Here is a 17,317-nt window from a genome sequence, read left to right on the forward strand (position 1 = left end):
GCAATAATGCATTAAACGTGATACCATAAAATGGTGTGCCTTTCGGCATTTAATATTTAATAAATAACTCTAAAGATAACGCTTCCCCCCCCCCTTCAGAATGTTTATGACATATGGCGGGGGTCAGAGAGATAGGTGCTGAGATAAGCGTGTGTATGTGTGTGTGCCAAATTAGAGAAAGTTACTAGATGCATGCGCAGCACCTAATTATCTCTGAACCCGCTACATGTCGTAAAACACTCCGAAGGCGGAAGGGTGTTATCTCTTTGGCCAGCCGCCATTTTGGAAGCATGCTGAGTCACACAGACACACACACACGCATACTCACATACCTATCTCTGTTTAGTGGGTTAACTCTAGTAATTTTGTGTTTATACTTTATTATATTCATAATAAATGTTTTCACAAATGTTTTTTTATTAATGTTGCCAAGTAAATTTTGCCAACCTCACTGTCAAGAACTTCATATCCTTCAACTTAGCTAACTATCTATATGGTAATTTTGGTTATAGTTGTTAATTTAATTGTTAATCAGAGTTCCAAATTTGAAGTTAGTACTTAAGAGACTTAATCAACAAATTGGCTATCGCTTCCTTCCTTTAAAGGGTGGTGCCCCGAGGTAACTTTAATCTAACGGTTATTATTTACTATTAAATATTTTTAATATTAATATTCAATATTTTATTTTGATAACCAACTTTATTGTATTGAAAGGCACACCATTTTATGTATCAATGCTTGTTGCATTATTGCACAACACCTGCCTTTGTAGTTCTACAGCGTACAGCAGTTTTGTCATTCGTTGTCAGACAGGACCTGTGCTTCGCCTGAAGGTTGGTAGAGCTGGATTGCGAGGAGGTTTCCTTTGTTGAGATGAGCTGGAAGCTGCACCCTTCCTCCATGAAGTTGATTTGAGTTGAAAGAGTGAGCTGGACCACCACCCTTCTCCTGTGAGAGGATTCGTAAGAGCGTGTGCTCCTCAAGATAGGTATGGAAAGAGCTGACACCCTTCTCCTGTCCAGAGTGGCGAGAAAGAGAATGAAGAAAAGGGAGACCCACTTATATTGGCTTGGTGACCTCATAGTCATGGGGCCCAGAGCATCAATAGTGGTTGACCCTTTTGTGTCTCCGGTTGGTTTTCACCTCTGTGTGACGTTGAGGCACTCCTTGGGGAGATTGAGTTCTGAGGTCAGTTTTCCAGAACAAAGGACATGCGGCTTCAGGCTTTTGACTACACATGTAGGCCGAACGTAGTTTCACAAATACCAGGTCCCAACATTACCCTGCTCAGACTTGGTATTAACATTTTAACATTTTTGTCGAGACGCTTCACACAAGTGCATCGACAGAAAGCATGAATGCAAAAGCACGAGTACAAAGCCACAGCACGAATGCTAAAGCACTTGTGATCAGTCCTCTCAGAATGTGGATAACACCAGGTCTGAATAGGGTCTTAGTTTTAATGGGATTTGTTGTAACTGACATGAGTCAGGCTTCATGATGTGTAAGACATTGTTGGGACATGGTATTTGTGAAACAAAGTTCGGCCTACATGTGCAGTCAAAAGCCTGAAGCCGCATGTCCCTTTGTTCTGCAGAAAACCAGACCCTCCAGAACTCAGTCTCCCAGGGGGCCTCAACGTCACACAGAGGTGTGAAAACCGACAGGAGACACAAGTTTCAACTCCTATTGGTCACTCTGGGCCCCATGACCTGTGAGGTCACCGGGCCAATATAAGGCCTGTTCACCCTTTCTTCAGTCTTTTCCATGCGACCCGTCGAGGGGAGAGGTTTGGCTTCTCCAGCTCACATCTTCTCTTTCCATTCACCTCTTCGAGAGGAGCACACCGCTCCTTCCACGAATCCTCTCAGAGGAGAAGGGCGACGGTCCAACTCACTCTTTCAACTCAAATCAACTTCATGGAGGAGAGTTGCAGCTCAGCCGATCTCACCAAGGAAACCTCCGCAATCCAAGCTCTACCAACCTCTGCAGGAGAACTTCAACCAGCAACTGAGCTGCACAGCCCAACAGAACCACGAAGGCAGGAGCCACACAAACAGCAAGACGATTTCACAGAACTGAACAGCACAGCAACTTTTCCCTTTCCACGGACGGGCAACACAACTGGGCTTAATAATTATAATGTGCTACAAAGACTGTTTATTTGATTCCTTGTGATGTTTATAAGTTGATTTGTGTTGTGATATTTTGGTTACAACTTATTTGAAAGTTAATGTTAGTTATGCTCTTCACAGTCTTTCCTTGCATGCATCTAGTAACTTTCTCTAATTTGGCACACACACAGACACATGCTTATCTCAGCACCCTATCACTCTGACCCCCGCTACATGTCGTAAACATTCCAAAAAGGGGGGAGGGGCGTTATCTTCAAAGTGGCCAACCGCCATTTTAGAAGCACGCTGACTCACACAGACACACACACATGCATACTCACATACATATCTTTATTTAGTAAGTACACCATTAGTAATTTGTGTTTTTATACTTTATTATATTCATAATAAATGTTTTTCTTTTACAAATGTTTTTTCATCAATGTTGCATAAGTGAATTTTGCCAACCTCTACACTGTCAAGAACTCTATATCCTTCAACTTAGCTAACTATCTATATGGTAATTTTGATTATAGTTATTAATTTAATTGTTAATCAGAGTTCCAAATTTGAAGTTAGTACTTTTATGAGACTTAATCAATCAATTGGCTATCTTTTCCCTTCCTTTGAAGGGTGGTGCCCCGAGGTAACTTTAATCAATTAAAGTTATTATTTTATATAAATATTTTTAATATTAATATTCAATATTTTATTTTGATAACCAAATTTATTGAATGCCGAAAGGCACACCATTTTATGGTATCACGTTTAATGCATTATTGCACAACAACATATACTGAAAATTCACAAAAACTGTATTCTTGTGTTTTTAAGGTGCTGACAAAGCTGGCTCAAGTCTGCGAGACCTTGAAACTCAAGTGGTAAACTGTGGGAGCGTTTCTGATTCAGACAACATTTGCACTTATGCCAGAGGTAAAAACTAAAAGTTTCCCATCCACCTGAGTTTCTGAAATCGAATTGCTCTTCTCATCAGGGAAGAAGGTTTCAGATCAGGACCTGACTGATGTTGAATTCTCTTTTTCTCTTTGCAGGGGGATCAGGGCGGCCCTCTGCTCTGCAAATCAGACTCCTCTTGGTTCCAGGCGGCCGTTGTCACAATGAGTGGGAATAAATCCGTGCGGGCAGATATTCAGTCATTTGCGAAAACCTCAAGATTCGGGTCATTCTTAAAGGAGACAGTTGGTGATATGCCATCTCCTGCAACGTCTACAACAGCAAATGCAGCAGAAAAAGCATTTTCAACATGAATACAACATGAGGCACTTCCAATCAAATGTTTATATACCTAACAGAAGGTATTTTACTGTAAGAAATCTGTAGACAAATTGTACTGCAAAATGCTAATTTTTTCAAAATGTGTTAATCCAGCTGAATGAGGTAGAGTATTTATTCTCTGTTCCATCAAACCATGCCTATTTTCTTTGAGTCACATTATAAAAGTCATATTGAGTCATGAAATAAATATTAATGAAGCATAAAACAAATGTTTATTTACGTCTACTAGAAAAAAAAAAAAAAAGCACCTAGTTTAGCAAGAGAAGCTGCTCCTAAGCATATTTTAATGTAGCAGTTTTGATGATAAGCAGAAGCCAGCAGATCCAAGTGCATTGTGTTTTTTTCACTTCCACCTAAAAAACACAAAGGAACACAGATAGTTTGCAGGAATAATAAACAAATTGGTGCGGCTTGATTGGATGTAAGAGGACTGTTGGGGCTTGGCAGTGGTATATGTCCTCTACCATTCTAGTGCCAGTGATGTTTATTGTTCTGGTGTGGCTGCAGCTTCATTAGCCCCTGGTTCTGCCGCTTCTTCTGCCTCATTCATCATTTCTTTGTATTTACTCTTGAAAAATCCAGCCTGAGAGAAGAAAAGAAAGAAAGTGACATTAAAACATTTCGATCCTGCATTAAAGCTGCTTCATACATGAAGGGAAAGAAGAGAATAACTGCTGAATAGTTCAAAAATGAAAGGATAGTGTTCATTTACTTTTATTGGGGTGGAACACCGTTCATTGACTCCATAAGGCTGTATAATAAACTAAAATAATGTATATATTTCGAGAGTCTCACCTTATACAGGCCAGCAGTGAGTAGAGCCAGCAGAGCTAACCCTCCCAGCGATCCCCCGACGATTTCTTTGGTGAAATCTGGTTGTGGATACACTTCTATCTCGGCTTCAATCTGAGACATGAAATGACATGAAGGTGGATCAAAATCAAGCTTATTTGAAAGACAAGTAAAATAAATAGAATGTGGAATCACCTTGTGAATCGGAGGCTTGTTATTAGACCCCGTAGAAAAGAAGATGTACTGGTTTGTGTCGTACTCCAGAGTAGCCGTGCTGGTCAAGAGGAATTTTGCAGAGTCGAGTCCAATCTGTTTAAAAAATGAAAGACTTCGTGATGAGAACGACGTTACCTTTGGTGACGTTCAATTTCTTTAGTAAATTACTGTAATTTTACCACTTTAGAATGAGCATCAGTTGTAAAATACTTCAAAATGCATGTTACAATATGACACATGCACATCAGTTACCTGCTCTATCCATCCTGAGCTGATGTTGGCAGAGATTTTGTACTTTTTACTCTCCAGTCTTCCCATGAACCTACTGCACCTGAACACTCCGCACCTGGCTACAGAGCAGTCCTGTGGGTGAGGAAGAGATGACAGAAGTTGTAATACTGTGTTAGTACTTCAATCCCCAATTGTGATAGTATACTCACCACTACATTATTCTCCTTTATCATAGCAACAAAGTCTGACAGTACGTTCTTCGTCTGCTTCTCTTCGGCAGTCTGGAATCTGGAAGAGAACAGGTTTGCGTCAGTTTAACAGACGACCAGATGTGGTTCTCATGTGACCACGTCCCTCCCGTTCTTGAGGCTGCAACAGCGACATGAGAGACTTTTCTGGGATCAGTAACGTCACCTGCAAACTGCTCGAATCCACCCAGATGTCTTTATCGCCGAGCTTGACAGGCACCTTGATCACCACCGTGAAGTTCAGCGCCCTGATGTTGTTTGTGACCTGTCAGAAGAGGAGAAAAGGAAAGGATTGATCTGAAGAGGCTGAGCAAGCATCAGGATCCAGATGATGAACAAGTTATTAAACTCAGCCAAGATGATTATGTTTTCATCAGGGTTTGTTTGATATTTAGAAGGATTACGCAAGAAAAGAGAAAGAAACTTGGTGAAAGGATCCATTAAATCTTGATGTGTATACTTTTTTAATCTTTAAAATTGCAATATTTTCTACATTTTCCTTATTTTCATGGATCTTGAAACTAAACCAGGCATGTTTAGGGGGCTGATATTGATGAGTGTGTGTAATTTGGTGCAGATCTAGTTAAAACATCTAGGATCTAGTGAATTTAAATTTGGTTTGATAAGGGGACAGTTGGGCCTCGGCGAAGGATATGATCATGTGAGGAGATACTTTACCACAATTGACTGCTTGTGAGGTTTCAGCACATCGTTCTTTCCAGATGTGAAGTTGTTGTAGCTGAGGGAGCTGAAACAGATGTTTTAATTTCAGGTAATAGAGTGTACACTTTGAAATTATTAATATTTTAATGTGATTTCTTTGACTAACACAGGAAATAAAAACACCAAACCTTTCAATCGTGACCAAAATGCTGTACTTCACGTCCAACCATTTCATTTGGTAAAGTTCACTTGAAGTGGAATGTTCCTGATTCTCACTAAAAGAGAGAAGTGAAATTAACTCTGTGAATTATGTATTAGTGATGTAATATGAATATTAAACATTATAGACAGGCACAGTACCTGGAAGCATTTGCAGAGATAAAAATCTTCCTGTCAAATCGTCTGTTGCTTTCGATCCCATAGGAGACGGTGAACAAAGCCTGTAATGAAAGAGGGCTGAGATTGTCTCTGCGTTTTGCTGCAGCAATGGGAAGAGATGCCTGTTTACAAATAACACAAACCTCAGTGTCGCTCTTGAAAATGGGGTTGTTAATAGTGCAGGTTGTCATTCCTCGCGATAAGCCATCTTCACTGTCCAAGGAGTTGCACTCGATTCTTCCCTTCATTAAAAGGCAATCAATGAAACAACAGCACATTTAAAGCTGAATTGCTGTGTGAGCGGTAGACTGTATCTGTAAATCAGCAATGTGCCTCCACTTCCTCCCGTGAATGAGCCTTAAATACCCTGAACCTAAAAGTAAGGGTGCTGCCATCTTGATATTTTGGCATAATTTTGAGAATAGCCAGTCTGCGCAGTAAAGATGTTTTGTTGTTAATCAAGACCGATACACATGGTCAAGAAATCCATTATAACAGATCAGATGCTAATGGTTTATGGCTAATTTTTGCTCAATGCTAGATATGTATACGTAAAATGGAGCCTTGTCCGTATTCTGCATTCATTTAATCTTTATAACGTTTTTGTGCACATCTTCTGAAGGTAATCATAGGGGGCAATGTAGCCAATCGTTTAAGCGAGACAGGACATGAGGAAGACATTTCAGCAATGGCGGAACTTTGTGAGGAGAGACTTAAACCTCTTTTGACTCGGTGCTGCCTCTAGTGGATGTACAGCTTAACAACCATACCAATGGAAACGACGATTGGAAGTATGTCAGGCAGGACCGTTAAACGAATGAGCCCTACCTGCAAACCTGTAACCTCCTGTGGAGAGCCCAGCTGGGTACGTAAGTTTCACGTAGCTGTTGTAGAGTCTGCCTCGGGTTCTCCACTGATACTGTGACGTCCAACAGTTCATCAATGCCCACCTTCAAACTCTGAGGAGCTGACAGAGAAAAGAGAAGGTGAAGGCACAGAAAACAATAATCTAATATTCTTGTGCTAGCAGCTCGGTGAGGCTGCAATTTATAGCGATCCCTCAGCTAGATGCTCACAGTCTACTATGCTGTACATGTTCTTTGAAGAGAATGAGAAATGTAACCTTGCCCACTCCATAGGCTGGGCTTCACTTTTGGTTCTCACCTGTTGAAGTTGAAACTAATTTTCAGATTATCTACACACTTGTTATGTCAGTGTGCCACAGTTGATCTCAAATTCTAACTGTGGAAGAGAGCATAAAGAAAACATGACAATGACAAGAATTCAAAAGTTCAAATTAAAGGTGTTCACTCCACTCTGTTCAGTTAAATCGACATTTATTGCAAGTTTGTTTAAAGGTCACTTACAGAATGATAAGTGGTAGTTTGAGCCTGCTGGGCCAGACTTGGTTTAAGGTTTGTAGTAGAGGGAATACTGTCAGGGGTGAATCTGAGCTCTCATTTCTACACATTGAGAGCATCCTGAGGACAGTTTCAAGTAGAGGAGGGCACAGTTGGGAAATACCGTTAGTTTGAACTCAGTGAGTTTGTTTTGTTTTGTTTTTCAGACGGAAACCTCTTTGGGTTGTGATATAATCTGATGTTAACAACTCACCTGAATAAAGAATTTCACTGGGAAGCATTTTGCCTTGTAAGTCAACTTCAATTGACCCGGTCTTCTCTCGTTGTTTGTCCTTGATGTAAGCTCTGTTGTTTGGGACCTTGCGGGTGGCATCCAGTGTTAAAGTATAATTGATCTTTTGCTCCAGCTGTAATGAATGACGGTTGAATCTACATATTACTCATGTACACGGACATGTATTTCAACAGATAGACAGTGGCTCTGTGGTTCAAGAAAAGTGAGAGGAATGAGTAACCTGTGGAAACTGTAGAAACTTTCGTCATGGTAAAGCAGATTTCAGCTGTGTTCTCCAGTGGGTTCTGGCAGTTTGGGTTTTTTGTAGGGACCTGGTTTGGGTTGAACGACATCGTAGCCTCTACCATTACCACAGGCTTTGACCTGGAAATGGATAGAGCAGGAAAAAATGAGGACCACCACGTTTTCATAGCATCAAATCAACAAAATATTAAAAACGAACACTTGGAAAAACATCAGAGAATGTGAGAAAACATTATTTGACGTGCACTCTGACTGTTTAATTTTGGCCATGTCCTATCAACGAACATGGAGGAGGAGGTGAACTAATTTCAAGACAAAAATAAATCTGATTGACAAGAGCTGTGACACTGTTGAGACAAAAAAAGTTCGTAAACTTTTCAAGTAAAGGTTTATGACATATACTGCATCCAGCCACCAGGTGGTAATCAAGAAGCTTTGGCTTCACTTTTGGGAGCTAACAAATCTTCCATCTATACAGTCTATGCTATAAATTATATTTTTATATAATTGTAAGCTTATAAATTATAAGTTTACAAATGAACAAAATTAGTAGGTTAACAAAGGACTGTTATAATGACAGACAGTAGAATCTTGTACAAACCTGAGTAAGACAACTGTGCCCTTTGACCCCACTGCTAAGTCAGGCAGACTGTCGCCACTGCGGTCAAAAGACGAGTCACTGATTGACAAACCGAAGAACCTAAGTTGTTGCCGGACTTCAGAGGCAGCAATTTTCTGTGGAATTTAAGTATTTTAGATAAAACATGTTAATCTATCGAAAAGAATTAGGCCTCACAGACTGAATTTGTTACAGTCCCACTTAATTCCCCTTAAACTCTTCTTTGTTCTTCATAATAATGATATTCAAAAGGTTTGACATGAAAAAATTCCCCTCACGGCCTTGAAACAACTTAACTCTATACCTTATGGCCCAGGCCCTGCCCCCAATATCCCAACCCTCACAGCGCCACCTGCAGGTGAAGAGCCTTTTCCAGCTGCTTGGCCCCACCCACAAGTTGACAGTATTGGTTTCTTAGGTTTGTGACATCACAAACCCCGGCTGTATCCATATTTTTCCAACTGGTATTTGTTTACTGCAGCTTTATGGTGGAAAAACTCTTGTCTTTGATCATGTCAAACCCTGACATATGAATATGTTTTTATGATTTTCACCCGAGGGGGACATTTAATTTTTTTTTTAGCCTAGTCACCTGTGAGTAAGTCGAACTGACTCTGCTTCCTCCTTCGCCGTGGAATATGTAGATGCTGCCTTGACCACCGTTCTCCAGAGGTGCACCAACTGCCACCTCCCTGAGGTCATCTGCGTTGAGATCAGGCAGCACAGCGAGAGAAGAGCCAAACCTCGCCTGGTCGGACTCATCCCCTCTCAGCACTAACGGAGATTCGAAGTGACACTCGACCCTCTGTTCAAAATATATGGAGGAGAGTCAACGTTTGCCTGGATGTCAAGAAAAAAAAAAAAATTTAATGGCACTAGAAGAAATGGTCACTTACCAAACGAGCTAAACCGCAAACGTAAACTCTTCCCTCTCTATCAGCTTCCTTGTACATAGGGGCAGATATGAGGATTAGGTCAGTGTATCCGTCATTGTTCACATCCATGGCACGAACCTCTGCCCCAAAATATCCACCAGTCTGAAACTGTTTAAGAAACAAGAAGAAAACAAGACTATTTATTCCAGATCTATGTACACGTTTATTGTCTATATATCCGATCAGAAACCACGCACCTGCCATGGGAAGGGATCAATCTTTTGATTGATCTGTCCACGAACTGCCATCACAAGTCCTCTGTGTTGATATCTCGGAGCGCCAACAATTGTCAATTGGCCTTGTCTGGTTTTTGCGATAGTCATGGAGTAACCTGAAATTTAAGAGTCAAAGCAAATAAATCAAAACATCCAAAGGTTTAGCTACACTTGACAAAAGAGTCATTTATAAAAACTAACTAACTTTAGTAGTGGGTGTAGTGTTTTTCTTTTCTTTGAAGGGTTTCTAATTTACCTTTAAATGTAACTTTGGTGATTTTTGGAGCTTCATGTATGACATGTGAACATGTTTTACTCACATGACCCTTGCATGTACAGTACTTTCTGACTCCTTGTTTTTCATTTGCCTTTTTACCTTTTTTTGCTCAATTCGTGTCGTTAGCGTTGGAGGGAGGGTTACAGTAGAAAAGTACTAATCACGTGTGTATTAGTTTGTTATTACTGTAAAATTCTTACCCAGATAACTGTCTTGTAACATGAACAAAGGCTCATATGAACTCAGCTTCTGGCCTGATAATGTATATTCCATGTAGCCTCCTTTCCACTGGTTGGCGCCAACAGTGCCCATTTGAATTCCCTGTAATTCAGAACCACAATCAGCCCACAAAAGCGAAAGTTAAATGCATTATAGAGTCAAAATATGTTGCCTGTGTGTAGCTCACTACAAAGGCAGGTGTCGGTGTCTTTGATTATTATTACCCCTGGCACATAAGCCACACTGAATCCCGCCTGAGCCATTTCCATTTTCAGTGTCTCTCCAGTGGACTGAGATCCTGAAACAGCAAAAGAAATGAGCACTGAGCTGAATCCCACAGTTACATACCCGCTGTTGTTGAATGGATTTACAGTGGCAAGCTCGTATAAACAAGTTCAACTTATTATAATATAATTATTATTTCAGTGTTTGAAAACATAACATAAGAACTGAATGTGCATCATGAAAGGAGCCCAATAAACAACATCAACGCTAATATTTGTCAACTGAGAATGTAAATGGGATTTTAAGCTGTAAGTTTACATCCGTACCCTCAATAGAGAAGATTTTGTCCTGCAAATTCTTCGTTATTGCATCAAGTGCGTTAAAGCTCCCTACTCGAAACACGTGATTTGTCGAGAGCGAAGATGCAATAGAGTCCAGTTCCTGTTTCGCCCTTGTGGAATCGAACGCTCCCCCCACCTAGAGGCATGTTGAGAAAATAGTTTTAATGCTGTTCAACAGAGTTGATTTTTGTACTCGTTCATAGATAGTTTATCCACCTGCACTCATCACGAAACCAGAGTTAAAAAGTAAGGTATTTATGTAAAAAAATTCAGAGAAGGTAAATAAGAGAGTAATTAATTGAATACAAAAATAACAAATAATGAAAAGATATATCTGTAAAAAAGACAAATTAAGAGGGAGATTAATCAGTAAAATTCAATGAAAAGTCTGACTAAAAAGGTAGGTCTTGAGTTTGATTTCCACATAAATAGGTTTAAGAGATTTTTAAACCAATAAACTTTTTTCAAAATCAATTCTGAAGGCAGCAAGAGCAGAGATTTAAAAAATTGGTGTTAATGAGATGTGGTGAAGGATTGTAAATTTCTTATTTATGAACTTTCACTTAAAATCCACAGGGTAGTATCATAACTGTATGTCTGCATGTAGGGTAAAAACACAAACAATGCCTTTTTTGGAAAACACATTTTGCTCATTGGAATGAACTGAACTTACCCCAATAGCAAATCGAACAATCTTTGCATTCTCAGCTAAGCTTATTGCATATGGCAAGTTATGTCTGTCAGTAGATTCTCCATCAGTAATGACGATCAGGATCTTCTTCACGTTTGGTCTAGAACCTCCTGCAGATGTGAAAACATTTTGGCTGCCAAAACAAAAACAATATCATTTCAATACACGTTTGTCCAGTTCTTTGGTCAATAACATAACATAACAATTTCATCTCTGAAATCTTATTTATTTATGTTTGGTACTGTTCATTATGCAACTGACTTCATTTCCCACATTTAGCTTTACCAGTTATCCAAGAATATAAATCTATTATGTAGGGCTGGAAAATTAAACAATATCAATAATTATTGCAATATAATTTCCATCAATAGCAATATAACAAATGTTCAGTCACTATATTGCTTATACATTGTGCAAATTGAGGAGGTATAACACATACGTTCAAAAATGTTGTGTTGTTTATCAAGTTTGTTTAAAACCACAACCCTCTCTTAGGAGCAAAAAACTGTTTTTACTCTTAAAAGAAATTTAAATGTGACATTTTTTGTGATAATTATCGATATTGATGTGGAAAGTTTGTTATAACTTTTTGTCATATTGTCAAGCCCTATTTTTATGTCTAGCTCAGTTTGGGGTTTGTCTCCTCCACAACACGGTAGACAAACAACACACACAACACCACAAACTACACCCTCAAAAGTGTGTTAACACACAAGCCAAAATTAAACCACCATTTCATATACATTATCACATCAGCATTACATCAGCACCTACACCACATCTGCGATGGCACTAGCTGTGTTAGTTGTGCTGCCTTTTTGTTTTATTCCATTACTGAATGCCATCGTCCAGATGAGAAAAAGTCACGAAAGTTCAATTCCAACAGTGACATCATAAGAGAACTGGCACAGCAACCAGATAAGAAGAAGAAAAATATCTACTGAAATATGGAGGCAGTGACAAACTGTAGTGAATTTGATTCTTTCAGTGACCTCTGAGTGTGTAATAGTTTAAGTGGCAGTGGAGCGATCGTCCTGGGAACATACTGTATCTTTCCCACAACAAGGACTGAATGCTTTTCACAAATGTCTTCATTGTTTGAAAATCTCCATAGTTTACGCTGCCTGAACCATCCAAGAGAAAAGCAATATCTGCTTCGGCTCTGCACTCTGTCAAAGACACGGGCCAGAATCTGAATCATTTGTTAAAATCCACATAGCACATCTTTGACAAAAATCTATTTGATGTGTACTTTGTCCTGTCTGTTAACATGGAGGAGGCAGGGTTTATGAGCTACACTGCAGCCATCTAGTCCGCCCCTCTGAACGTCATTTCCAACAGCTAAGCAAACTGAGACTATTTGACTTAAACTACTCTCACTTCAAATAAGATAAAAAATAATCTTATAAAAAGCAAGAAAACATTTGTGAGCATGAATAAATGTTCAGGAGGAAAAGTTTACAATGTTTTGAATGAAGAACTCTTCACTTAAATAACACCACGGATGGGGAATGTGTTTTTGTTCTGCTTCGTCGTGGACGTTTTCAGCGATGTTGGCTGATTCTTCGCTTTCTTCCATGTTGTCACTCCTCGTCTCGGCCAAATGTGCCGTGCCTCCTCTCCGCGGTTGAGTCTCCCTCTCTTGTCTGTTTTGTCTTGATACGCTTTTTTTACACCGTGTTACGTACGTCATGCATGATATGCACTGATAGATATACAACAAGGATCTTTTCTGTGTTAGGTCTATTGAGGTTGAAATCTGAAGGTCTCCAGAAGGTCGGCGGTTCGATCCAAGTCTTCCCTGCATTCCAAAGTGTCCTTGGACAAGATACGGATACTGAAACCCTCATAGAAAGAGTCCTGCCCATAGATGCACTGTATGAATGTCTGTGCATAAACTTTTCTGTAAAGCGCTTTGAGTGGTCATGTATATAAGAATACAGACTTAATTCCCCACAAATAAATGAAGACAGTAGAAAGTACGGATATTTGTATTAAACCCTAATACAAATAACCCTAACCCTGAAGTCAAAAGTCATCAGAAAAAAACTACTCAACTAAAGAACAGATGCTTGAAAGATCAACTTAAGTACAGTGACAAAGTATTTGTACTTTTTCTTGAGTAGTGGCAATATCAGCAGGTAATTCCCACCGTTACCTGTATCATGGGACATTTTCACAAACTCACCTGGAGAGGACGGCGGCACCGCGGATCCAAACCGATCAAACTGGTCGATCTGGAAGCATGCGCCGCTGTACATGGTGATACTTTTGCAATCCTTTGGGATGGTTGGGCCACATGCCTGAAAAGAGACGAGATCATATCATCCTGATTGAATTAGCGGACTATTTGATTGTGTAGTCGCCCCTTAAAACAACCGTTTTTCAAGCTGCAAGGCGATAAGAAAGTGATAAGAAGTGAACATATCAAATGTTTAATTGGACTTTTGACTGATCTCTATATTGATTTTAACTATGTTCTGGAAATCTGTGAAGTTTAACAACTCACCATAGTGTTTCGTGAGATGGGGTCATTCGTCATTGTCAAACCAAGGGACATGTTGACTGCAAATTCTGGCGCTGAATAGAAAACATTGAACACTTGTGTTACGATGCTCATATGATACGAATGCTTGGTGTCAAAATACCTGTTTCTGGTCTTTCTCTGGAGACGTTAACAGCCGCCTACCTTCAAATGGCAGACTTCTGCAGGTTGTAGTGCACTTGTATATTTTCCCCCTTCCCAATTGTGAATACTGTTCAAGGGGAGCGCTGATGAGCACGCTGAGGAAATAAAACCCAGAGAAATATGTAACAGAATCAGTCTCGTCAGCGCCGTGCAGCTGTTTTCTTCTATCAAGAAATGCCATATGTTATTGCAGCTGTGAGGCGTGCGACTGACTTACTCTGACTGTCTTTGCACCACCTGGTAGCCAAACCCTGCGGCACTGTTGTCCCAGGACTTCCAAGCCACGGGGTCGATATTGAAACATAGAGCCGTATTCAACACTGAGAAACGAGAAATGATAAGATCAGAATCATATTTGATGAAGTGTTATAACAACTTTAAAACTCATCAGAATTTTAGTCTCTAGGAAAATCTATAGACTCCATGTGTGGCATTCAGTTTGTGTTTGGTTTACAATGGTGTGAACTGAGGGTTACCACATTGTCTGTTTGGATAACACCACTAGGGGGCACCAAAGCAGAGACATTTCAAACTCTAGACTCACTTAAATTTATGAAGGACTTCCTCAAACAGGCCCTACTCAATACGTCACTGTTTTATCTTTCGTGGGCTGGACGTTGTGTTTCATTAACAGTCTTTGCTGCAGAGTGAAGAAAATGTGTTCATTCCACCGGTTTATTCAAGTGGTGGTGATTCTTCATAAAATGAAACTGAGTTTGTGTTTTTTTACTGTTCACGTCTGTGACAGATGTTTGTAAGAACTTGCTCCGAACTCTTCAACCGTCTGACAAATGATTTTCTCATGGTGAACAGCAGGAGAACAGATGACGTTGAACCTCATGTGTCTGATGTCTGTGACTTTAATGCTATTTTGGTATCTTGTACGTTCTGAACATCATGTGTATATTTGCATAAATCTTGCATAAAAGTAAAAACCTGAGGTTCTGCTTTTTCTTGTCACCAGTGCTGCTTTGTATTGCTTTTCATTTCTTCTGACACTCTTGGTTGTATTTTAAGCCACTTAATAAAACCAGCTTTATACTAACTTACACTGGGTAAACACATATAAGCACACACATAGCACAAAATAGATGTGGGAGATAGATAAGTAGAATGTTTCACAAGTCATTTAGTAAACGCACATTATGATGACTTTTTATAGCTTTAATAGCTTTTTTGCAGCCAGCTTCTTTTATGGTCAATTTAAATGTAAAACACCATTTTAATTCAGGATGTCTGCCTCTAAAGATTGAGGAGTCAGGGGTGAGCAATGTCTCCAGTCTCCTCTCTGCACAGGGCGAGCAGATATAGATAATAACTGGGTGGGTCCATGATAGTTTAGCCTCTTCTCATGTGTTCCTGTGATTATTTTCCAGATTCCTGCCGACCTGATCTATTCATATAGCACCTGCACGCAGGTCATTTGAATGATAGATGCTGTTAAACAAACACAATGAATCTAAATGGTCAAAACGATGTATCTACCAGTATGAGCAGTTGAAATGGGATCAATATGGAGACTGGGGTCTGTCTGGGGTGTGGTCTATATTTTCTAAATGTTGTTATTATTGTTCATTCATCCTTTAGCTCTGGTGGTTTTTAAAACAAGGCAAATACTAGCATTTCTGCAGGAACACTTTAAATGTCACTAAACAAAATAGATTACATTTTTACTGCCTCACAAATATATAGAAAAACTTTTTTTTAAGACAATGTAAGAGAAAAACCTGCAAGTTTTCTTACCTGACATGAATACTGCAGCAGCAAATATCCAGGCCATTGTGTTATCCTGTCGGAAAAATGCATAAAGTGCGATGGTTTGCTCACATGAATGTATGTGGAAGAGAGGTGACTATTTCTATTACTGCGTGTGCAGAAATCGTGAAAGGACTGCTTAAAAGTTGAGGTTAGAGGAACTCGAAGTAGGTGGGGTCACAATACTAACCCTTTCTGTTTAATGTGGGCTATAGTCACAATATGTCATCACTTGCAGGAAGCACAGGCAGCTTTTTATTATGATTCAAGAGATTAAGAACATGTTTTAAAAAGACACCAGTAGAATAAAACCTTAACTTCAGCTCTTGTTGGCTGTTGTGGCACTTTTTGCTGGAAAAGGGGAAGTGGATGCAGACACAGATGTGAAGGAGTTTTATTTATACCAAAAAATCTATAAAGTCACTTTAAATTCAAGGTTACTGTTAAGACTGTAATCCGTGGCATACAATAACACTGTACTTAAACTTGTTCTCATACATAAACCTTTATATATATTACAGTATTCCTTTAGCTTTATTCAACATCACACATACATGAATATACATGAATGCACTGTGCTCATTAAGACACTGTGACCTATGCCTTAGAAAGAAATCAAGCAGCTGCCCCAGCTTCTGAAGGCCAGATAGGAAAGGCGTTGTCTTGTCTGATAAATACGCATGCTTACACACACAGAACATACAGTCGATAAAACAGAAACACAATGTTTCTCACTCCAATGAACAAAAACACTGTGTCTGCAAAACTACTGAAGACTCACAAAGCTTCAGCCGGATAAAGGCTTTTTCTTAATACACAAAACTTAACACTGTCAGAATGTGAAGATTTGCCCAGCTACTATCAAAGGAGGGACGAACCTGGGAGCGGCTCCTCATCATTGGTGGATCCAGTTCCAAGATGCTGGGACCACGCCTTCAACCTACTATTATAAATATTGCACCTGTCATCCGTTCGGGGCGACTCTTGACTACCCCGAGCTACTGACTAAAAGCAGAGGCTGTGCATTGAGTGCCCATAGCTATGCTGTACCTTTTCATTGCTTCTAAATAAATACTTTTTGAACCAAGACCGACCCTTCTCATACCTAAGGATAAAAGAACACGACATTACATCCACAGCAGTAAGAAAACATTAGGATTTATTTCTATAGATTAAAATAAAAAAACAAATATACTTGTTTTGAGATGTATAGGATGTTGTCTTTTGCTTATGTTGGTGTCTCTCTTGGGCAGTAAGGAAGTAAAATATAACGCAGCTCCGTTCATTCTTTTGCTGGACTTCCTCTGTCTCATCGCACCCCATTTGAGAGAAAGAGGTCGGCACTATGAGCGGGGAGAGTCAATATCTGTTGACTTTATTGCCTCAGAGAGAGAGGTTATGTTTTCGTTTATTTGTTTATTGTCTGTTAGGATTATGCAAAAAAACTGCTCAACGGATTACCATAAAACTCTGGTGGGTCAAGAAGGAATCCATAAAATGTTGGTGTGGATATG

The 17,317-nt window shown here is 39.6% G+C and overlaps 2 protein-coding genes across 2 annotated transcripts in view; both read right to left on the minus strand.

Moving 5' to 3' along the window:
• LOC124851045 (integrin alpha-D-like) overlaps positions 1–17,317 on the minus strand; it is a 47,341-nt gene that overhangs the window by 14,062 nt on the left and 15,962 nt on the right.
• On the minus strand, positions 3,663–15,950 carry LOC118101054 (integrin alpha-D). The gene is given in 36 exon segments (XM_047338460.1): positions 3,663–3,993; positions 4,206–4,316; positions 4,398–4,511; positions 4,671–4,781; positions 4,859–4,901; positions 4,903–4,937; positions 5,064–5,162; positions 5,576–5,645; positions 5,749–5,835; positions 5,921–6,000; positions 6,082–6,180; positions 6,767–6,788; positions 6,790–6,831; positions 6,833–6,897; positions 7,090–7,149; positions 7,151–7,180; positions 7,306–7,428; positions 7,545–7,700; positions 7,774–7,778; positions 7,815–7,957; positions 8,439–8,572; positions 9,049–9,261; positions 9,353–9,499; positions 9,589–9,722; positions 10,084–10,204; positions 10,327–10,400; positions 10,654–10,804; positions 11,342–11,492; positions 12,134–12,194; positions 12,197–12,261; positions 12,387–12,528; positions 13,548–13,662; positions 13,869–13,939; positions 14,049–14,143; positions 14,266–14,368; positions 15,792–15,950. Coding segments are annotated over 36 exon segments (3,408 nt in total). The 5' UTR covers positions 15,829–15,950; the 3' UTR covers positions 3,663–3,894.

The sequence above is a fragment of the Hippoglossus stenolepis genome, chromosome 21 (genome assembly GCF_022539355.2).
Source record: "Hippoglossus stenolepis isolate QCI-W04-F060 chromosome 21, HSTE1.2, whole genome shotgun sequence".
NCBI classification, from domain to species: domain Eukaryota; kingdom Metazoa; phylum Chordata; class Actinopteri; order Pleuronectiformes; family Pleuronectidae; genus Hippoglossus; species Hippoglossus stenolepis.